We start from the raw sequence: 24,734 nt of genomic DNA, 5'->3' as shown, positions 1-24,734 counted from the left end.
CAAATGTGGAAGTGTGCATGGAAAAGTTTGAAAGGAATAAGAGAGTGTTTTTGATTGGATATATGAAAGAAAAGTAGGGAATATGAAGGTGGATAGAGTAGTTGGTGAGTGGGGTGTGCCTGTAGAGATGGATGACAATGGCAGTGCTTTAGTGGAAATTTGTGCCAGGAGGGAGTTGATGATAGCCAATACTCTCTTCAAACCAAAATGATCCATAGGTATACTTGACAAGTGATGAGAAGGGTGGATGGTAAACTGAATGAATGGAAGGCAATGATTGACTATGTGTGTCTGGATGACAGGATGAGGTGTGTAATGAATGCAAGAGTATACAGAGGTTGGGGGTGTGGACTTTCTGAAAACAAAATGGAGAAATAGAAGAAGGGAAGGACAGGAGGAGGTAGTGTATGCAAGGAGGGTGGATAGGTTACAAGAGGATGAGAAAAAGGCAGAATATAAGAGAGAAGTGGAGAAGCGACTGGGTAAATATGGATTAGAGCAGATGGGGACGTGTGCAAGATATTCACAGAAGAAATCCATGCAGAATGTGAGGTGGTGTGTGGGGTGAAGAAAAGACGGAAGGGAGTGCAAGGAACAGCATGGTGGAACGAAGAGGTGAGAGAGGCTGTGACAAAAAAGAAAAAAGCATATAGAGAGTGGATGAGAAACAGGGGCGTGGAAGAAGCTGAGAGAAGGAAGAGAGAGTTCTATGTAGAGAGGAAGAAAGAGGTGAAACAATTAGTAAGAGAAAGTAAGAAGAGAGTGGATGAGGAATATGGAAGGAATTTGAGTGTCAACTGGAGGGAATGTAAGAAAATGTTCTGGAAAGAGGTAAAGAGAGTAAGACAGGGTGCCAAAGAAGTGAGCTGGGGAATAAAAGATAAAAATGGTAGATTACTAGTGGAGAAGGGAGAAAAAGTGAGTAGATGGAGAGAACACTTTAAGGAATTGTTGAACACAGAGAATGAGAGTAATGCGAGCCTAAGTGGTTGGGGAATGGCTGGGAGATGGAGAGATGTGAGAAGAGAAGAAGAAGTCAGTAGGATGGAAGATGTGGAAGCAATGAAGAAAGTCAAAATGGGGAAAGCCCCAGGAATTGATGGAGTGTGTGGTGAAATGCTGAAGCATGGGGGAGAGATAGTAGTAGAATGGACATGGAAGATGTGCAGATTGGCCTGGGAGGAAGGTAGAGTCCCAGAGGATTGGAAGTCAGGTATAATTATTCCCCTGTACAAAGGAAGAGGGGAAAATGAAGTATGTGGTAATCAGAGGGGCATTTGCCTTCTTAGTGTAATCCTAAAGTATACGATAGGATACTTATTGACAGAGTTAGGGGAATATCAGAGGAATTAGTTGGAGACGAACAGGAACGTTTTAGGAAGGGAAGAGGTTGTGTGGATCAGATATTCATTCTTAGATCTTTAGTGGAAAAGTTTCTAGAGAAGGGAAAGAAGTCATATGTGGCCTTCATGGATTTGGGGAAAGCATATGACAGGGTGGATAGACTAGGAATGTGTAAAGTATTAAGAATATAAGAAGTAGATGGGAAGTTGATGAATGCCATGAAGAGTATGTACGAGGGTACTAAGGCTGAAGTGCGGGTGGATAGTGAACTGACTGAATTTTTCTATTTGAAGGTTGGATTGAAATAGGGATGTGTCATAGTCTCCATGGCTGTTCAGTCTACATATGGATGGGGTTATAAAAGAGAAACAAGGTAAGGCAGTGGATGTTGATGCAGCCCTAATGAGAGTGGGAAGTGTTTGGAAACTACTTGTACCGTTGTTTGCAGATGATACTGTGTTGTTAAGTGATGACGAAGGGCAGCTGCAAGGCTTGGTGGATGAGTTTGGGAGAGTATGTAGGAAACGGAATCTAAAGGTGAATGTAGCGAAGAGTTAAGTTATGGTCTTTGAGAGAAGTGAAGTCAGTGAATGTACAGTGGGGTTGGATGAGGAGGAAATGGAGAATGTGTGTGTGTTTAAGTACTTGGGTAGCATGATGAGTAAGGATGGAAGTTTAGAGGGTGAAGTGCTTGAAAGGGTACAACAAGGAAGAAAGGTTGCTAGTTCTTTGGAAGCAGTGATAAGAAACAGGGAAGTGAGCATGGAAGTGAAAAAGTTATTACATGACAGTATTGTGATACCAACTCTACCATATGGAAGTGAAGCCTGGACCTTGTTGGAGGGACACAAGTCAAGAGTGAGGGCAATGGAAATGAGTTATTTGAAAGGAGCATGTGGAATCACATGGAGAGACAGACTGACAAATAAGGAAGTGAAGGATCATTGTGGTGTAGATGTGGATGTGTTAGGAAGCGTTAGGAGAAACACACTGAGGTGGTTTGGCCATATGGAGTGGATGGAGAGTGAAAGACTACTGAGGAGAGTGTATGTGAGTGAGGTGGAGGGGGAAGTGGGAGGGGGAGGCCAAGGATGAGATGGAGGGATGGAGTGGAGAGGTATATAACAGAAGGGGATGTGAGCTGGGAGCAGGGCAGTGAAATGGCGGGGGAGAGGGCGACATGGAGGCGATTTGCTTGTGGCTACCCTTTACGGGATTAAGGCGTATGGCAATAGATAGATAGATAGATAGTATCTGGGGACGGACAGTATCATAAAGTCGGCAATGTCAGCCAGAGTAAACACTCGTTCCCTAATAACTTTCTGATAATAAGTGCTTTTTAACCCCTAAACGCTGGGTTATGGTTATTTCTGATTCGAAACTGGTGGATTGGGGGCACCAGGGTACAGCTATAACCTCAAGTGTTTTCATGCCACATTTTGACGTCGCAGTCACTTGATCTCATCAGCAAAGGATGGGAATAGCCTCCCAGCACCCGAGGCAAGCATACCTCAGTCGTCTATGTGACTCCGCCATGTGTAGGACGATGTTTTTCTTAAGGCTCTCGTCTGACTCCATTCCTGTCTTAAGTGGACCCTTGCCTCGCCCACCCGTGCAAAGCCTCTTTCCAAGAATACTAGGAAAGGGCTAAGTGATGGTGCCACAGGGCATGTCTTGGATGCAACTGTGACTAGTTTATCTAGTAATGGAGACGTTATCACAGTGAGAGCAGAGCAAATGGTGGTGCCAAGCACACAGGCATGAATACACCCAGCCTCGTAGCCAAAAATTATTTATGTTCCTCACGTCCTTACTCATCATTGTGACCACCTACAGACCTGGGGATGGTTTTAAATGCAAGAGGACAAGGTGGTGAGCAATATGGTTTTTAATTTGTTTTCCTAACTGCTATATTTTCCAAGATGTTAAGGTTTGAAAACAAGCAACTTTGGGAAAATTGCCCATACTGAGAAGGCGACAGTGGTATAAACAGCCCAGTGTGGAGGGGTTAAATACTGTATTTGGGTATTAAGATGAGTAAGAATAAACTTTTACAGGATAGAGTGCATGAAAGGGTACACCAGGAAAGAAAGGTTGCTGGTTCATTGAGAGCAATGATAAGGAATAGGGGAGTAAAAAAAAAAATAAAATAAAATAAAATAAAATAAAATACTGATGCATAACAGTATAGTGATTCCCACTGTAACATATAGAAATAACACTTAGACCTCGTTGGAAGGACACAAATCATGAGTGACAGCAGTGGAAATGAGTTATCTAAGAGAAGCAAGTGGACTTACATGAAGAGACAGACAGACAAACAAGTAAGGAACTGAAGGAGCACTGTGGTATTGATGTGGATGTGCTCGAATACATAAGGGAAATACTTCGTTATGGTTTGGCTATGTGGAAAGTATGGAGAATGAGAGGCTGACTAGGAGAGTGTATGGGGGAGATCAAGGATGAGATAGATGGATGGGAGGGAAGGTATATGAGGGAAGACAGCCAGATAGCAGACGACACGGTGATGTGGAGGCGATTCACCTGTAGCCACCCTTTATGAAATTAAGGCATCTGGTGTCATGTACATTAGATGAATACCATTCTGCTTACAACTCAAATTTTCTGTTTACAAACAAGTATATAACTGAAAATATATGAACAGATCCCTTCATTTTGGATAAATGTGGTGAACGATATAAACACTTGGTTTTGGGATAGGGATACTTCAGTGTAATGTACTCACCCAAGTTATTTTAGGGGGAAAAAAAAAAAAAAATCATAATCATACCCAACCCACTAAACAATATCTAGCTGAAACACCTCAGTTACAATATACAGTACATAAAAATGAGGGATCAAAGCCTGCACTACTTCTGATAAAATAGGAACACTATCAAACAAGAATAAAAGGGGTAGCTACAGTGTTAATTAGTTGAACAAATGGGTCAACTTCACAGAATGTTGGTATGTGTGAGGTTTCTAGGTTGCAACAGGGAGAATTAAACACTATGCTAAATAAGGAGAGGCACATTATTATAACCATTATGTAACTTACAAAAATTTACCAATCTTATCTCAATGTGATCACACATTTTTGGTATAGGACATCAAAGTCTGGCAAAGTGCATCTGAGACATAAAGGATATTAGGGATGGTAAAATTCTTGTGATGAGTTAACTCACAGACCCATTCATCCATCACTATCAATCATACTGGCCTGGATGAAACAACATACAGAGAGGATATACAGGCAGCTGGTGGCAGGCTGTACACAACACTGGCTGCAAAACATGTAAGAGAGCCGGGGCACACCCACTTCACAGTGCTATGACAAAATCTGGGTCATGAGTTTTGCATAGACCTAACAACATGCATTTTTTACTAGGTAAAATATTCCATATTAACCCATAATCTATGCAAAACATCAAGCACCATACCTTAGTCATTACACAAGGAGTGTTGGCTCCAGTGCTCAGCATTAAGTAAATTGGAAAGTTACACTAAAAATCACTGATATAAGTATTAAAGTATAAACTAATGAAAATCTTAATTTCTTATATATGCAGCTATATTTACAAACTGGCATAAATACTTCACTACATTATTAGTATTAATAAATTAATTAACAGGTTTCTGAGAATTCTTCCAGCACTATACATACAATGCTATCTAAACCTCAACTACTTAGGATACACTTCATTATAAGTGAAGTGAGAAAGTTTCATGCAAGGAGAGTTGTGGCGTCTACCATGCAAAATACCTAATCTACACCTCAACAGCTCTATTCTCTACTACTGTATAAAAAAAAAAAAAAAAAAAAAAAAAAAAAAAAAAAGCACCTCTTGACTCAAACACTAAATATGTTTCATAATCAAGTATTAAATTGTAAAACAAGATTTGCCTTTGCAAAATCCAATATATAAATGCACTTTTATCAAAATGTTCATGTGGACAAATATTACTGCAATACAGTTCTGTGTTTATGTCACATGCTCTCTAGACACAGACAATGAATAGTAAGCATGCTGGACAAGTGTTAATCACGATTAATAATAACACTGCAAAATACAAAGCATATTAAAAGGTACAATATCACAAAAAATAATGATGGACATTTGTTTCAATTAACTCTGTATTTCTACTTGTGGTGCAACAAAAACATGAGTGCTGCAATTAGCTAAGGTTATTGAGTATTAGTATGTGTGAGTGGTAAAGGAGGAGCAATTACTGAAGAGTGCAAGGTAAATAAATACAAGCAATGAAAGCATTCAGAGAGCATGGCTGGTTCATTTGATGGGGAAAATACTTATAATTAGAAGCATTCATCAATCAAAGCTATTAATTGCAGCTTCATCTAGATCTTGCATTAAAAGACTTACTTTACTCCTTATTGTATGTACAAGTATACTTAGAGAAAAAGCAAGCATAAATATGAACTTGATGCAGTATATAAATGATCTCTTCCTCAAGAAATAAAAGTAGTCTCTCTTACCCTGTTTACCATCACATATTCTAAAATTATTACCATGAATACAATGCACAGACAGACAACTAAAAAAACAATGGTCAAATTATAATAAAATCAAATACTGTACCATCAAACGTACATTCTACTAAGAATTCTATTTGAATTATATTAACAATCTGACACACTATAGTCGGTTTCACGAAGTCTGACGCACTGATTTTGTCAACTAAGGACAGGTGGATGTGGTAATACTGCGCGATGCCCTCGGGCGGCAATTGGTTAATTTCCATTGTGCTTGAACGTGCACCAAATTGACTTTCTATTCCAACCAAGGCCCTCATTTATTTGTAAGATTCCGGATTATACAGAGGCAAATTAAAGCAATGATACCTTTAATGATAAATATGTGCCTTTTAATTTCCTAGAGATAAACCTTAACAAAATTGATAACAAAACTAAGAAAAATCGCAACTGGATGCATACGGACAACAATCAGCCACTGATTTATTTGTTTAAATTCATTTCATTATGTGTGATTTCGTTCACATGCACACGACTTTATTATAGCAGGAGTATTCAACTATTATTTTCTCATGGGGTCTGCTTATATCTTACTTTCCTTTAGGATACAAAAACCCACACTGGCAGAAGAAAAAAGATGTATTCCAAACAGTTTCGGCGACAGCTGTCGCCCTCTTCAGTGGATCTACAGACCAAGAGTGGTACATACAAATGCTGAGAAGCTGCTTATATGCAGGGTGAGGACACGTTTTCCCAACCACACCTGATGTGACCTCACCTGACTCTCCCTCTACTCTGTCCACGACCTGAGTGAGGGATTACAAGGAGCGGCAAGGCCCTTGCCACTAATCCTCTCATCACTGGATCTAATTTATTCATTCCTTCACTATGGTTAAAATTATTATATCTCTCTATACATACAGCTTCCACAATCCTACGTTTCTTATAGTTACTACATTTGTACAATATTTGGCTAGAATTCCAGTCGATTCTATGGTCGTTTTCCGAAGAGTGAATGTACACTGCGTTATTTATGTTGCCTATCTTACAAGTACTATATACTTGTGTTCCTTAATGCGAGTGTCCAAATCCCTTCCCGTTTCACCATGGATCCCACGATAAGACACACATTCTTCCACTTCTTTTTGGTCACTTTCCTCCATCTTGTGGCCTGCTTTCGTCGTTATGAGAAGCTGCTTATATCCGTCAAACACAAGAAACTACAGCAACATTTCCTCACCGATTGCCTCCATGAACAAGTGGTGCCTAGATCTTTCCGACCTTCTCTCTTCAGGCAGCAACATGACCCCTTCCCTGATTCTGCACGGATGTTACTGAAGGACGGTATACGCAACGTGAAGAGAGAAATTGATGAAACATACTACCATCTACGACGTAAGTTGAGTTTCCTCAAGCAACAACTGCCAAGTGATTTATTTGAAGCAATATGTGAAACAGCTGATAAGAAATGTAACAGATAAACTTATTTCACACGCATCCGACTGCAAGAAAAACTTAGTGATTTGTGTAACCACAGTCCGTGGAGTATGTGTAAGTTACCGAATTCCATCTTAAATCTTTCTACGTATGTACTGAGTCGTGTCAAGAAGCAAGTTTTAAATTTAGGTTTGTCCTTTGCCTTGAAACCAGGAAATGATGTAGCACTTGATTTTGTTTCTTCTACCTTTAACAGCAAGCTGGATATCCCATGCCTTACTGGTTTAATAATTAGCAGTTTCATAGGAAATTTTGAATCCAATGACTCCATACCACGACGTTTTTGTTTGGCCCTTGAAAGTCTCAAGAAAAATGATTCTATTCTTATTACAAAAGTGGACAAAAGTAATTGTGTGGTCATTCTAGACAAACCTGATTATGTGGAAAAGATGAACCACCTGTTGAGTGATGACACTACTTACGAAAAACCTGTGTCATCCCCTCTCAAGAGGTTATCCACAGACTTTAATAAGAAAGTCAAAAGCCTTTTAAAGGATGTGCCAAACATTGATGCAAGTAAGTTCATTCAAATTAATCCAAAATTACCTTACATTTATGGGTTACCAAAGACCCATAAACCACAGATTCCCCTTCGTCCTATCATCTCACAGTGTGGCTCATTCACTTACAAACTTTCAAAATTTCTAGCGAACAAATTAGCACCATTGGTTAGCACATTCTCTAAATCCCATGTCTAAAACTCTACTGATTTTATTGATAAGATTAAGTTTCTCAGTTTCTCCAGTGGCAGGTTGGTCAGTTTTGATGTAGACTCGCTTTTTACTAAAGTCCCTATTGAAGATGTAATTAGTTTCTTGGAAGAAAAATTACCTAATTGTAACATTGATCTCGGCATGCCACATAATGTCTTTCTCCAACTTATTAGCCTTTGTGTGCAGTGTAATGCATTTTCTTTTGGTGATCAGTTTTTCATGAAAAAGTTTGGTATGGGTATGGGCTCGCCCCTCTCTCCAATTCTTAGTAACCTGTACATGGAAGATTTTGAATCCAACCTTCTTACCACCATATCTCCTCAAAATTTAATTTGGTATAGGTATGTTGATGATGTGTTTTCATTTTGGCCAGAAATATACGCTAACTTTGACGAGTTTCTTACAAAATTAAATGCACTGGTTCCCTCAATTAAATTTAAAGTTGAATGGGAAAATAATGGTTCCCTTCCATTTTTAGATGTATTTGTGCACAGGGATGAACTTGGGACACTTAGCTTTTCTGTATACAGGAAACCAACCCAGTGCAATTTGTATATACTGTACATTATTATTCATATCACCACAGTTCCACTAAAATGTCAGTTATTTCTTCTATGTTCCTTAGAGCACTCAGAATTAGTAGTCCCCAACATCTGGATACGGAAAACGCCAAGATATGGAAAATATTTTTAGATCTAAAATATCCCAGTTGGTTTATAAGGCAAGCATATTTTAAAGCCAGAAAAGCCTTTTTTGTACTTAGACCAACATCACAAAGTCAGCAAAATAAGCCATACATCACGGTTCCGTATGTGTCAAATCTTAGCTTGGTGAAGTCTGTGAGTCATGATTTGGATGTAAACATTGCATTTAGATATACTTCCACCTTAAGATCAATGCTGGTAAAGAATAAACCAATTAATAACAAAACTGCAGGGGTATACAAAATTCCATGTAGAGACTGTGATTGGGTTTATATTGGTGAAACGGGAAGGGATTTGGACACTCGCATTAAGGAACACAAGTATGCTTGTAAGATAGGCAACATAAATAACGCAGTGTACGTTCATTCTTCGGAAAACGACCATAGAATCGACTGGAATTCTAGCCAAATATTGTACAAATGTAGTAACTATAAGAAACGTAGGATTGTGGAAGCTGTATGTATAGAGAGATATAATAATTTTAACCATAGTGAAGGAATGTATAAATTAGATCCAGTGATGAGAGGATTAGTGGCAAGGTCCTTGCCGCCCCTTGTAATCCCACACTCAGGTCGTGGACAGAGTAGAGGGAGAGTCAGGTGAGGTCACATCAGGTGTGGTTGGGAAAACGTGTCTTCACCCTGCATATAAGCAGCTTCTCAGCATTTGTATGTACCACTCTTGGTCTGTAGATCCACTGAAGAGGGCGACAGCTGTCGCCAAAACCGTTTGGAATACATCTTTTTTCGTCTGCCAGTGTGGGTTTCTGTATCCTATTTCATGGTCACGATAGTGTGACTCTTCAGCCGTTACCTTCCTTTCTTCCCTCATTTACAAAAACTCAGTTCATTCTACACTGATGAAATCTATTACCTTCCAAGCTCCTCTCTGTCGAGGGGACAGAGATATGCTTGAGGGAGGGTGCATGGTGACCAGGGATTTGGTGTCCAGCTGTCTGTCTGTATGTCTGTCTCTTATGATACTTTTGAAAATGTTCAGGAAAACCAGATATTAAACTTATTAATGTAAGAAACTATTTTACTGAATCTAACTATGAGTTCAAACAAATGCAGATTTTTAGAGCTACTGTTATCTATGAAAGTAATGAAAATGTGTATGTACACTATATATGTTGAGAATATCATGTATTGGCCCAAGTGGTGTGTGTGTGTGTGTGTTCTTACCTAATTGTATCTTTACAGGAATGAGTCAAGCTCGTACTGTCCCGTGTCTTAAACCATATTTATCGTACATATCCTTAAATTTGTGAATTGTTTTGGCACACACTATTTCATTCGGTAGTGCATTCCATTGATCAATTGCTCTGTTTGGGAAACTGAATTTCCTTACGTCTTTATCACCTCTCTTCTTATGCAGTTTTTTGCAGTGTCCTCTTGCTGATGCTTCTCCATATGTTAAGTAATCATTTATGTCTATTTACTCCTTTCCTGATATGCACTTACATAGCATTATCATGTCACCTCTTTTCCTTCTCTCCTGTAGTGTTGGTAGATTCAGTTTATTTAGTCTTTCTTCGTAGCTTAGGTCCCTTAGGCTTGGTATCCATCTTGTAGCGGCCCTTTGAACTTTTTCAATCTTGTCTATATGTTTTTTGAGATGAGGACTCCAGACTACTGATGCGTATTCCAGGGTTGGTCTAATGAATGATGTTATTATCCTTCTTAGCATGTCTTCATTTATGTATGTGAATGATATTCTCATATTTGCAAGCAGTGTATACATGTTCCGTACCTTCTCGCTGATGTGGTCAGCCGGAGATAGTCGGTTATTGATAATCACACCTAGGTCTTTCTCTCTTTCTGATGTATATAGGGTTTTATTTCCTAACTTATAATCCCAATCAGGTCTTTTTCCACTTTTACCAAACTTGATTACATGACACTTGTCCACATTGAATTCCATTTGACATGTACTACTCCATTCATGAAGTTTATTTAATTCTTCTTGTAGCTCTTTACAAGAGTCTGTGTTAGTAATTCTCCTTTGTATTTTTGCATCATCTGCAAACATATTCAGATAGCTCTCATTTCCAGTGTTACTGTTTATATCATTTATATACACTAAAAACATGATTGGTGCCAGCACTGAACCCTGTGGTACTCCACTAATCACTTCTTTCCATGATGAGTAGTTTCCTCTTAGTACTGTCCTCATTTCTCTTTTTATGAGAAAGTCTTGCATCCAACAAAACAGTTTGCCTCGAATTCCTCCTTGATGGTACAGTTTCCATAAAAGTCTTTGGTGTGGTACTGTGTCAAAGCTTTCTTGAAATCTAAATAGATACTGTTCACCCATCCTTCCTTTTCCTGTACTGTGTTTGTTACTCTGTCATAGTAGCTCAACAGATTAGTAACACATGATTTTCCTTTTCTGAAACCAAACTGTCTTTCTGTTATCATACTGTGTTCTTCTAGATGATTTACCCAAGCTTTTCTTATAAGTTTTTCTAATACCTTGCTTACAACACTGGTCAGTGATACTGGTCGGTAGTTGAGTGGATTTTGTCTATTTTCTTTCTTGAATAAGGGGACAATATTTGCTTTTTTCCAAATATCAGGTAGTTTACCTTGACTCAAGGATTTCTTGAAAATTAAAAATAATGGTTTACATAACTCCTTTGCACATTCTTGTAATACCCAACATGAAATTTCATCAGGACCACTTGCTTTTCCTCTGTCTAATCCACTTAACTCCTCCTGTATTACTTTTTCTGCTATTTGTATATCTGGTAGTATGTGTGGACATGTGTGTTCCACATAGTCCCTCTCAAAAATTTTTTCTTCTGTAAAAACTAATTGGAAATTCTTATTTAGTGCTTCACAAATATCTTTCTCTTGTGTATAAGTGATTCCCTCGTCCGTAATGGATTGTATTATATCTTTTACTTTAGTTTTGCTTCTGATATAGCTGTAAAACAGCTTTGGTTGATCACTACTTTTATTTATTATATCCTCCTCAAACTGTTTTTGGGCTTCCCTCCTTATTCTTGTATAGTCGTTTCTTGCCTGTTTGTAATTATTGTACGCCCTTTCACTATTGTGTCTTCTGTATCTATTCCACAACAAATCTCTTCTTTCTTTTGATTTTTTACATTCTGTATTGAACCATTTCTGTATTTTCTTATCTGCTTCTTTGTGCTGCGGGATGTACTTCTGGACTCCTATTTCATAAAATTCAAAAAAAATTTTATATACAGCATTTAAATCTTGTCCTCTAAGCTCATTTTCCCAATCAACTTCTAAGAAATACTTCTTTAGGTCTTGATAATTTCCCTTTTTATAGTTTAGGCTCTTTTTGTAACTATCATTGCTGTTTACTATGTCATATGCTATCCTGAAGTTATAATTTAGTACTGCATGATCACTTTTGCCGAGTGAAGGGTGATATATTAAACTGTCAATATCATTTTCTTGCCTTGTGTGTGTGTGTGTGTGTGTGTGTGTGTGTGTGTGTGTGTGTGTGTGTGTGTGTGTGTGTGTGTGTGTGTGTGTGTGTGTGTGTGTGTGTGTTTGTGTCTGTGTTTGTGTCTGTGTGCTCACACAAATCATAATAAGCTAAGCGTATCTAGGGTAGGTTTGTATATAAGTAGATGAGATAATGAAGGGCATGGTGTGGACTGTAGACTGTGACACTGTGTAGTAGTGGTGGGAAAAACATTCAAGCCTTCACAGCACCCCTGGACCACCTTGCCATGAACGTCCGAATTCCCGCCACAGTTGCTAACGGTGTCCACTTGCATCCAGTTGCGAATTTACTTAGTTTTGTTATCAATGTCATTCAGGTTTATCTCTGATAATTTAAAAGGCACATACTTATCACTGAAGGTATCATTGCTTTAATTTGTATCTGTATAATCCGGAATCTTACAAATAAATGAGGGCCTTGGTTGGAATACAAAGTCAGTTTGGTGCACGTTCAACCACAACAGAAATTACTGTAACCAATTACCGCCTGAGGGCATCGCGCAGTGTTACCAGTTCCACCTGTCCTCAGCTGGCAAAATCAGTGTGTCTGACGCCGTGAAACCGACTATAGTCACCAATTATTTTCAGCATTCAATCAACCTATAAGGATATGTCCTTGTACTGAGGCTCAATACAAAAAAATCACACTGCCACGGATTGGCAACAACATAATCTTCTGGAAATTACTGTAGTATGGCAATCTCTTTCATAAGTTAACCAAATGACAAAAAAGAAAGAGCACGAATTTTATGCAATGAACTAAATGAATTAATAGTCATTCAAACTGTGACATATAATTCTAAAATGCTTTAAAATCTGATACTGTACACAAGACAGTTTTTAAATGATGAAAAAACAAATGAAAACCTGTCATATTTTCCAGCATGGTGGGTAGAACAGAACAATACAATTTCCCTACTTTTCTCTTAGTAGGTAACCATTCAGATGGACTCTGCCCAATTCTCAACAATGAACAAGGGCAGTGCATCAACAAATGAAGTATGACTTGTGTAAAAGAAAAACATATAAATAAATAAATAAATACTGTAAGTGCGTAAATACAAGTCTGAACATTTGTCAAATCTGTCAAATTCTGATCTCTCGTGTGTCAAAATGGACATAATGATACCAAATGAAACATTCATATTCAGGTGTCAGAGGGTTAAGAATGGGTCTATAGACAAATAATTAAAAATTTTAAAGCTTAAAACAGCTCTGAATTCTGAAACAATACTGTTTGATGCAATCACTGCCCACTACATGGTAAGTTTAAAACTAGAGTCATCTACAGTTTCAAAAAATGTTGGATTCAAATTTATGTAGAACATATTTATAAACATACTGCAATCTGACTTAAAATAAACAAAAATTGGCTGCTAGGCCACTCTACATTTTGATCAAAGTAATGTCAAGGCTTAATACAACACACTCATAGGAGTACTTAAAAAAATAAATAAATAAAAATACTTAAAAAAAAAAAAAAAAAAAAAAAATCAACCTAGATCATTGTGCACCATAGGTAAACATTATAATACTGTACACTACTGTAACTGCAACTGACTGCTCATTCTGCAAGAGGTGCTTTGGTTGAAGTACGATGCTATCAAAATATTTTTTTTTCTTCATGTTGCTTTGCAAGACAAGTAATTAAGTGTAAGAGAAACACATGGAAAAGCAATGAATCTGGCTAGTGTTGAATGCATTTATAAATTTATAGATGGCTAAAAAAAAAAAAAAAAAAAAAAAAAAAAAAAAAAACTTACCTAGACTCTCATGCTGGTACTCTTGCTGGGGCAAGAGGAAACACGTCAGCACTTCCTGGCCTGATGCTTCGTCAACCTGTGCAAGCACCACCAACAATAGTGAATACAAAGCAAATAACCCTGACATTATACTTCTATGAGCACAAAACATTATCATCATATATAACCTAATCTCTTGCCAATAAAGAGGGGTGAGGACAATCATGACAGGCAGTCAACAGAACCAAAAGATATGGGCCATTCACTTAACCTTCATCATCATCATCATCATCCCTACCTGTGTTCCCACCTAAATAGATAATAATAATAATAATGTAATAATAATAATAATAATAATAATAATAATAATAATAATAATCACCATCATCATCATCATCTGGACCTCTTTTCCTATCCTAGGGCAGGGTGGGAAGTAACAATGTCTTTTGTTTCTCAAAAGCACCAGTTCTTCCTTTGGGAATTCACCAGCGCCTGACACACATATCTATCTATCTATCTATTGCCAGACGCCTCAATCCCGTTTGGGGTGGCCACAAACAAATCGCCTCCAAGTCGCCCTGTCCCCCGCCATTTCACTCCCCTGCTCCCAACTCACACACCCCTCTCTCATATACCTCTCCACCCCATCTCTCCATCTCATCCTCGGCCTCCCCCTCCCTCTTTCCCCCTCCACCTCACTCACATACACTCTCTTCGTCAGTCTTTCACCCTCCATCCTCTCCACATGGCCAAACCACCTCAGTGTGTTCCTCATAACGCTTCCTATCACATCCACATCAACACCACAACGCTCCTTTATATCCTCATTCGTCAGCCTGTCTCTCCATGTGACTCCACAGGCTCCTCTTAAATAACTCATTTCCACGGCTCTCACTCTTGACTTGTGTCCTTCCAACAACGTCCAAGCTTCACTTCCGTACGTTAGAGTTGGTATCACAATACTGTACGTTATTTTTAGAATTACAAGAAATATGACATCTTTCATATACAACACAAATTTCACTGGTAAAAAGAGAAAATGTGAAAGTGGCAATAATTAAACCCTATAATCATCAGTCACAATATCTCTCTCCAAGTCGTAGGATTTTGAAAAGAGAAAGGCCTTCAGCTGTCTCTTAAAGGATTCAACAGAAAATTGTAACATGGACAACAGCAATCTATTATATAATCTAGGGGCTCTTTACACAAAAGAATGACCAGAGGAAAATGACTGATAAATGACTCCTGGCTCGTCAAGACGCAGGGAATCATCTTCACTACGAACCATTACAGCTGGGTGTGCTGATGGAAATTTCAATAATTCAGCAAGATACTTTGGCTCACCAAACTTAAGAACCTTAAGTGCAATACGACACAGTTTAAATTTAATTCTAGCCTTTACTGATAATCAATGCAGTTCAATTAGGAACGGGGTAGTAGAGGTTCTCGGGGGAAGACCACAGATAAATCTTGCTGTCCTGTTCAACACAGACTGAACTTTTGTTAGTACAGGTCCTCCCCCACTTACGAATGGTCGACTTACAAATTTTCACACTTACGAATTTGTACTTTCAGTACAATATTCAATAAATTACACGGAATTACATGAGATATCCAACACTTTATTATAAAATAGGCTTTGTGTTAATGATTTTGCCCAACTGTAAGTTAATGCAAGTATTCTAAGCACGTTTAAAAGGCTTGGTAGGCTTGGCTAGGCTATGATATTTGGTTGTTTAGGTGTATTAAATGCATTTTTGACTTACAAGAAAAAATCAACTTACGATCAGTTTCTCAGAACGTAACCCATTCAAAAGTGGGGAAAGGACCTGTATATTATTTGGAAGACCAATCGTCGATGAATTACAATAACTGACACAAGACAAGACTACTGCGTGGACCAAAGTTTATTCAGGAATTTTCTCACAGAGTACAGATTTCTGATATGCAAGTTAAACCCTCTAAAAACTTGATCAATATGTTGTTTGTAATGCAACTTTGAATTACGATAGGTATATGTGAAGCTACAGAACGTAGCGAAATTTTCTTTGGCCTATCTGATGGAGCCAGGATTCTGTGGACTTGAATGATGAGTGAAAGGGAAGCAAGGCCTACTGAAATGGGCAAACTCAGGCAATCTGGATGTTGCTACTCCTAACCCTACCCTAGGGTGGAAAAGGATGTCCGGATGATGATGATTAAAATAAACATCCAGATTTCGAACAGAACTGACTGGATGAAGCTGTGACACACCAATGTTCAAAGCCAGGGCAATATCAGTGTCGTCACCTCTTCTGTTCCTCTGATGATGATGATCGAAGTTTTACCATCATTCAGCTTAAGTTTCCTCCTTGCCATCCAAATCTTAAAATCAGACATTAGAGGCTGAAGCTTGGTCTTGGTGTCATTAAATATTAATCTAGCTACCTATTTATTGCCAGACACCTTAACCCCAAAAAGGGTGGCCACAAACAAATCACCTCCATGCCGCTCTGTCCCCCGCCATTTCACTGCCCTGCTCCCAACTCACACCCCCTTCTCTCATATACCTCTCCACTCCATCCCTCCATCTTATCCTTGGCCTCCCCCTCCCTCTACCCCCCTTCACCTCACTCACATACACTCTCATCATCAGTCTCTCGTTCTCCATCCTCTCCACATGGCCAAACCACCTCAGTGTGTTTCTCGTAACGCATCCTATCAATTCCACATCAACACCACTACGCTTCTTCACTTCTTCATTCGTCAGTCTGTCTCTCCATGTAACTCCACATGCTCCTCTCAAATAACTCATTTCCACTGCTCTCACCCTTGACTTGTGTCTCTCCAACAATGTCCAAGATTCACTTCCATATGTTAGAGTTGGTATCACAATACTGTCATGTAATAACTTTTTCACGTCCATGCTCACTTCCCAGTTTCTTATCACTGCTTTCAGGGAACCAGCAACCATTCTTCCTTGTTGGACGCTTTCAAGCACTTCACACTCTAAACTTCCATCCTTACTCATCACACTACCCAGGTACTTAAATGCACTCACAATTTCTATTTCCTCCTCATCCAACCTCACTGTACATTCACTGACTTCATTTCTCTCAAAGACGATAACTTTACTCTTCCCTACATTCACCTTTAACATCTGAATATAGGACAAAATGTCATCAGCATAAAAATGATAGGACTCACCGTCACCATCAAGTCTCTATCTATCTATTGCCAGACGCCTCAGTCCCGTTTGGGGTGGCCACAAACAAATCGCCTCCAAGTTGCCCTGTCCCCCGCCATTTCACTCCCCTGCTCCCAACTCACACACCCCTCTCTCATATACCTCTCCACCCCATCCCTCCATCTCATCCTCGGCCTCCCCCTCCATCTTTCCCCCTCCACCTCACTCACATACACTCTCTTCGTCAGTCTTTCACCCTCCATCCTCTCCACATGGCCAAACCACCTCAGTATGTTCCTCATAACGCTTCCTATCACATCCACATCAACACCACAACGCTCCTTTATATCCTCATTCGTCAGCCTGTCTCTCCATGTGACTCCACAGGCTCCTCTTAAATAACTCATTTCCACTGCTCTCACTCTCGACTTGTGTCCTTCCAACAACGTCCAAGCTTCACTTCCGTACGTTAGAGTTGGTATCACAATACTGTCATGTAGTAACTTTTTCACTTCCATGCTCACTTCCCTGTTTCTTATCACTGCTTTCAAAGAACCAGCAACCTTTCTTCCCTGCTGTACCCTTTCAAGCACTTCAACCTCCAAACCTCCATCCTTACTCATCACACTACCCAAGTACTTAAACGTACTCACATTTTCCAATTCCTCACCATCCAACCTCGCTGTACATTCACTGACTTCACCTCTCTCAAAGACCATCACTTTACTCTTCCCTACATTCACCTTTAGATTCCGTTTCTTACACACTCTCCCAAACTCATCCACCAAGACTTGCAGCTCCCCTTCGTCTTCACTCAACAACACAGTATCATCTGCAAACAACAGCACAGGGAGTTTCCAAACACTATCCTCTCTCACCAGGGCCACTCCAACATCCACTACCCTACCTTGTACCTCTTTTATTACCCATCCATGTACAGATTGAACAACCATGGAGACATGACACATCCCTGTTTCAACCCAACTTTCAAAGAGAAAAATTCACTAAGTTCACCATCCACATGCACTGCAGCCTTCGCACCATCGTACATACTCTTCACAGCATTCAACAACTTCCCATCTACTCCATATATTCTTAACACTTTCCACAATCCTAGTCTATCCACCCCGTCATATGCTTTCTCCAAATCCATGAAAGCCGCATACAACTTCTTTCCCTTCTCTAGAAACTTTTCCACTAAAGATCTGAGAATGAATATCTGATCTACACAACCTTTTCCCTTCCTAAAGCCTCCCTGTTCTTCTCCAACTAATTTCTCTGTTCTTTCTCTAACTCTGTCAATAAGTATCCTACCATACACTTTTCCTATTATACTAAGAAGACAAATGCCCCTATGATTACCACACACTTCTTTTTCCCCTTTTCCTTTGTACAAGGGAATAATTATACCTGACTTCCAATCCTCCGGGACTCTACCTTCCTCCCAGGCCAATCTGCACATCTTCCACATCCATTCTACTACTATCTCTCCCCCATGTTTCAGCATTTCACCACACACTCCATCAATGCCTGGGGCTTTCCCTGATTTAACTTTCTTCATTGCTTCCACAACTTCTATCCTACTGATTTCTTCCTGTCTTCTCACCTCCCTCCTTCTCCCAGCCATTCCCCAGCCACTTATACTCGCATTACTTCCATCCTCCACGTTCAACAATTCCTTAAAGTGTTCTCTCCATCTGCTCACTTTTTCTCCCTTCTCCACTAGTAATCTACCATTTTTATCTTTCACTCCCCTGGTAACTTCACTTCCACCCTGTCTTACTCTTTTCACCTCTCTCCAGAACATTTTCTTACAGTCCCTCCACTTTACACTCAAATTCCTTCCAAATTCCTCATCCACTCTCTTCTTACTCTCTCTTACTAATCTTTTCACCTCTCTCTTTCTTTCTACATATAACTCTCTCTTCCGCCTCTCAACCTCTTCCACGCCCCTATTCCTCATCCATTCATTGTATGCTTTCTTCTTTTGTGCCACAGCCTGTTTCACCTCTTCAGTCCACCACGCTGTTCCTTGCACCCCCCTCCGTCTTCTCTTCCTTCCACACACCACATCACTTGCTGCACATATTTCTTCTGTAAATATTCTACACACACCTTCCACGTCCCCCATCTGCTCCAAGTCATATTTGCCCAATCGTTCCTCCACTTCTCTCTTATACTCTGCCTTTTTCTCATCCTCTTGTAACCTTTCCACTCTCCTTGCAACTACTCCTTCCTCTCGTCTTTCCCTTCTTCTGTTCCTCCATCTTACTTGGACTTTAATTCTGGCCACCACCAAGTAGTGGTCAGAAAGTCCACTCCCCCAACCTCTATAAACTCTTGCATCCAATATACATCTTCGCATCCTTTCATCCACACACACATAATCAATCACTGCCTTCCTTTCATTCAGTTCACCACCCACCCTTCTCATCACTCGCCATGTATACCTGTGGATCATTTTATGCCTGAAGAGGGTATTGGCTATCACCAACCCCCTCCCAGCACAAATGTCCACTAACGCACTCCCATTCTCATCTATCTCAGCAGGCACACCCCACTCACCAACTATTCCATCCACCTTCACATTCCCAACTTTACCATTCATATCACCAATCAAAAACACTCTCTCATTCCTTCCAAACTTTTCCATGCACACTTCTTTGTAAAGACGATAAACTACTTGTGTAGACTGTAAATAGAATTGGACCCAAAACTAATCCTTGAGGGACTCCGAGCAGAAGGGAAGCAGAATCTGAGCTAGCGCAATCAATATCTACTCCTTGAGATCTGTCTGACAGATACGACTAATGGAGCAAAACAGTACTATCACAAATGCCATAAAAATACGGATCATCCAACAATAGTTTATGAACTACTGTGTCAAAAGCTGCAAACAGATCCAACAGAACAAGGAGAGAGGACATGCCACAACAGGTGTTTACCACCAAGTCAGGACCTGGAGCGGTGGCACCTACGTCGTGGGTCTACACCCCAGAGGCTGTCAAACAGAAGAAGAGGACAGCATGGAGGCCAAACCACTGCAACCCCCCCCAGCCCCTCAAGGGGCCCGAGCACCTGGGAGTGGCTTCAATCATCCGGGCAAATACCACATCTCTCAACACAACACATACAACAACACCGTTTTTTCTACACCGAGAAATTACTCCCCAGCAGTCATTTCTCAACGACTTCTTCTAACCGGGGACATTGAGAGCAAACCAGGACCCACCAACATATACAAATGTCCAACAACCTGTATACTACAAATAGGTAAATACAAAATGGGTAAATACATGCACGACATGCCCACACCCCACACACCATAAATACACATAGCTTCCTATGCAGATGATATAACACATGCACACAACAAAATGCAAACACAGCTGCACACATCCTCCAACCTTGCCTCAACACACTACACAAATGGTTCACCACAAACAGGCTCAAAAGAGCCCCAGCCAAATCAACAGTGATCCTTCTCACAAGCTGGACAGCAGAACAGTCACATTCCACACCTCACCATAAACAACACTCCCCTACCACACACACACACACACACACACACACAAAATCCTTAGTGTAACATACAATACATCAAGGTTATTTAACCCCTTACACGCAGATCGTCGCCTTTGCGACGCTCGCCAAAAAGGACATAACGGCAGAGCGTCGCGTTTGCGATTCGAGTTAATTTTGAATAAACGCGGGAAAGGATGTTCCAGCTGGTATTGTCTATCAGTACCACCACCCTTTAGCTTCAATTAGCATACTTTACCTTTGTACTACTGACCTCCGTTGTTGCCAAGTATCGCGTTTTTCCCCCCTTCCCCTCCACCACGGCCCGGCCAGCCTGGCTGTGATACATGGCAGCGCTCTGACTGCTCAGAACTGTAAATCTGCGCCCTCCTCTCACGAGCAGTTTATGCTACTAGGAAACGCTTGTTTCCCCAGTTGTAACACTAGCTTTTTTTCGCATGGTTTGCCCCTGTTTAGCGTCAGTTTACCGCAGGCTTTCAAAGTGACATTATGGCGAGTTCTAGCTCTTCCGAGTCAGTGCGAGAGGCCGACAGGAACGAGAATAAAGTGACGGGCGTAAGGCAGAATAAAAAGCGCGCCGCGGTGATCTTTTGGGAAGTAATATGATTGAAAATAATGTAGTATACATGTTTTTAGCTGTGAAAATGGAAATGTTTGTTGAGTGACAGGAAGACCGCCGCCGCGCTGCATGTCGGCCGTACGCTCCGTTGATTTTAGCCTTATTTTCAGTGCTTATTGAACAAATATGGATTCCAAACTACCTGTACGTTGTAGTATAAAGTTTACAGTGACAGAATGAGGCTGTGGTAGTGGGGAAACCAGGTTGCTGGAGGTGTGAAAGTGAAGATTTGGTTACCCAAATTTGCAAGTCTCCACAAGTCCTTGGGTAGTCCACGAAGGCTCAACACCTGTCTCTGGAGAAAGCTGAATGTAAGTACTATCTGCCATACCAAGTATAATGTTCTAGGGTTAATCTCTGATTTTTGGCTGATATTTTCCTACAGGTACTCAGACCGCGATACAACCCCGCCACCCGGGGGGGGTTGGATGTCCATGGCCGCGCATTAGGGGTTAAACAACACATCACAAACATTAAAAATAAAATAACACCAAGACCCAATGCCTTGAGGTCACTTGCTCATACAACATACAGACACAACAAGAAAACCACCACCACAGTATACAAACAATATATACGTTCAGTCAGACAGGGTGGAAACGAAGTTAGTAGGGGAGTGAAAGATAAAAATGGTAGATTACTAGTGGAGAAGGAAGAAAAATTGAGCAGATGGAGAGAACACTTTAAGGAACTGTTGAACATAGAGAATGAAAGTAATGCGAGCATAAGTGGCTGGGGAATGGCTGGGAGAAGGAGGGAGGTGAGAAGACAGGAAAAGAAATCAATAAGATGGAAGTTGTGGAAGCAATGAAGAAAGTCAAAATGGGGAAAGCCTCAGGAATTGATGGAGTGTCTGGTGAAATGCTGACACATGGGGGAGAGATAGTAGTAGAATGGATGTGGAAGATGCACAGATTGGCCTGGGAGGAAGGTAGAGTCCTGGAGGATTGGAAGTCAGGTATAATTATTCCCTTGTACAAACGGAATGAATTTGGGACAGTATGTAGGAGGAGGAAGCTGAAAATTAATGTAAACAAAAGTAAAGTTATGGTGTTTGAGAGGAATGAAGTCACAGAATGTACAGTGAGGTTGGATGGTGAGGATATGGAGTGTGTGAGTGCATTCAAGTACAGTACAATCCCAGTTAACCGGGTGGCTTGGGGAATTTACCTTCCCGGTTACAGATTTTTCCTGTATTTCTGATTTTCAAGTCAAATCTATACAAAGGCTATCACAGCAGTAAATACAGTTCAGGTACTCACCAGTCACATTAGGGGTTACACTACGAGATTCCGCCTGAAAAACTGCCTTGTAAACACACACCATGGTCATAACGCAAGTGCGTGCAATGTCTAGCAATTTGCAGTACTGCAAATTGCACCAGTCCATTGTTTACCGAATTACTGTATTCAATATATGTACTGTACTCATAAAAATTGAAAAATAAAATAAAGAAATAAAAGCTTGAACATTTATTAGTGAACTGATGATGTGTTAAGACTGCACTGTAGAATTATCACGACACCTGTGCCCCCACGTGAGTTTTGTTTACGTTTCTGACCCCGACTGTTCTTCTTCTTCCCCACCTGACCTCCATCACTCCACCCCTCACCCGCCACTCAGCTGTTTTGCAGAAAATAAAATAAATGATGTACGTATGAAATGCAGACATATTATTTATTTATTTTTCTTCCAACTAAGTAAACTTTCATTCCTATTAACATTTATATTCAGCCATTAGTGTTTTATAATGTTCGCCTTTTTCAAGTCTGTTGCATATGTCCAGCTTCTGTTTCAAGGTAAGCACGATACGCTTACGTTTAGTTTGCACTTTAGGCATTTTGGAGTGTACAAATTACCGTCAATCAGTGGAACACAATAGCAAGAGAGCTTGTTTACTGTCTGGTGGCAAAAAGCAGACTGGTGATTTTTGGAGGGTGTGGAGGATGACTGAATTCAAGTAGGGGAAAGAGGGGGAGAGGAGGGGTGGTTAAGAGGATCTGCTAGGGATTTACATTAGCCGGAAATGCCTTCACCTCGTTTTGTCTGACTTCACCCAGCCTCGCATGACACGATCAAACGGCAGTTTGGCGGTCCATTCAAATTGGTGCACAGTTATAAATTACTGACATTTTTACCAGCCCTTGAATTTTCCCGTTTTTCTGAGTATTCCGTTTGTCTGGATACCGGATAGCTGGGACTGTACTGTACTTGGGTAATGTGATGAGTAAGGACGGAACTTTGGGGGATGAAGTGCGTGAAAGGGTACAGCATGGAAGGAAGGTTGTTAGTTCACTGAAAGCAGTTATGAGAAATAGGGACGTGAGTATGAAAGTTAAGAAGTCACTGCATGATAGTATTGTGATCCCTACCCTGATGTATGGAAGTGAGGCGTGGACCTTGCAAGAGGGGAACAAGTCAAGAGTGAGAGCAGTGGAAATGAGTTACATGAGAGGAGCGTGTGGAGTGACATGGAGGGACAGGTTGACGAATGAAGAAATGAAGGAATGTTGTGGGGTGGATGTGGATGTGGTTGAGAAGATTAGGAGAAATACATTGAGGTAGTTTGAACATGTGGAGAGAATGGAGAATGAAAGACTGACTAAGAGGGTGTATGTAGGTGAGGTGGAGGGAGGGAGAGGGAGGGGTAGACCGAGGTTGAGGTGGAGGGATGGAGTTGAGAGGTATATGAGGGAGGGGGGGGTGAGTTGGGGGGAGGGTAGTCAAATGGTGGGTGACAGAGCGACTTGGAGGCGTTTTGTCTGCGGACACCATTTGCGGGATTAGGGCGTTGGGCTATAGATAGATAGACAAAGGGAAAGAGGAAAAAGAAGTGTGTGGTAATCATAGGGGCACTTCTCTTCTTAGTGTAACAGGAAAAGTATACAGTAGGATACATATTGACAGAGTTAGGGAAATAACAGAGGAATTAGTTGGAGAAGAACAAGGAGGTTTTAGGAAGAGAAGAGGTTGTGTAGATCAGATATTCATTCTCAGATCTTTAGTGGAAAAGTTACTAGAGAAGGGAAAGAAGTTGTATGCGGCCTTCATGGATTTGGAGAAAGCATATGACAGGGTGGATAGACAAGGATTGTGGAAAGTATTAAGACTATATGGAGTAGATGGGAAGTTGTTGAATGCTGTGAAGAGTACGTACGAGGGTGCTAAGGCTGCAGTGCATATGGATAGTGAACTGAGTGAGTTTTTCTATTAGAAGGTTGGCATGAAACAGGGATGTGTCATGTCTCCATGGTCGTTCAATCTGCATATGGATGGGGTTATAAAAGAGATACAAGGTAGGGGAGTGGATGTTGGAGTGGCCCTAATGAGAGAGGGCAGTGTCTGGAAACTCTCTGTACTCTTGTTTGCGGATGATACTGTGATGTTAAATGAAGACGAAGGGGAGCTGCAAGGCTTGGTGGATGAGTT

General features: G+C 40.5%; 1 protein-coding gene across 8 annotated transcripts in view; it reads right to left on the bottom strand.

Moving 5' to 3' along the window:
- LOC145399810 (protein lap4-like) overlaps positions 1–24,734 on the bottom strand; it is a 1,200,472-nt gene that overhangs the window by 835,995 nt on the left and 339,743 nt on the right. For all 8 annotated transcript variants that reach the window (XM_080272363.1, XM_080272366.1, XM_080272368.1 and 5 more), the window contains exon 10: positions 13,999–14,074. In XM_080272363.1, coding sequence (XP_080128489.1) covers positions 13,999–14,074 — 76 coding nt within the window. The remainder of the gene's footprint in view (positions 1–13,998; positions 14,075–24,734) is intronic.

The sequence above is a fragment of the Coenobita brevimanus genome, chromosome 50 (genome assembly GCF_032717465.1).
Source record: "Coenobita brevimanus isolate Jiangsu-jjx chromosome 50, ASM3271746v2, whole genome shotgun sequence".
NCBI lineage: Eukaryota > Metazoa > Arthropoda > Malacostraca > Decapoda > Coenobitidae > Coenobita > Coenobita brevimanus.
The sequence above is the reverse complement of the archived record's forward strand: the minus strand, read 5'-3'. Positions and strand labels throughout refer to the sequence as shown.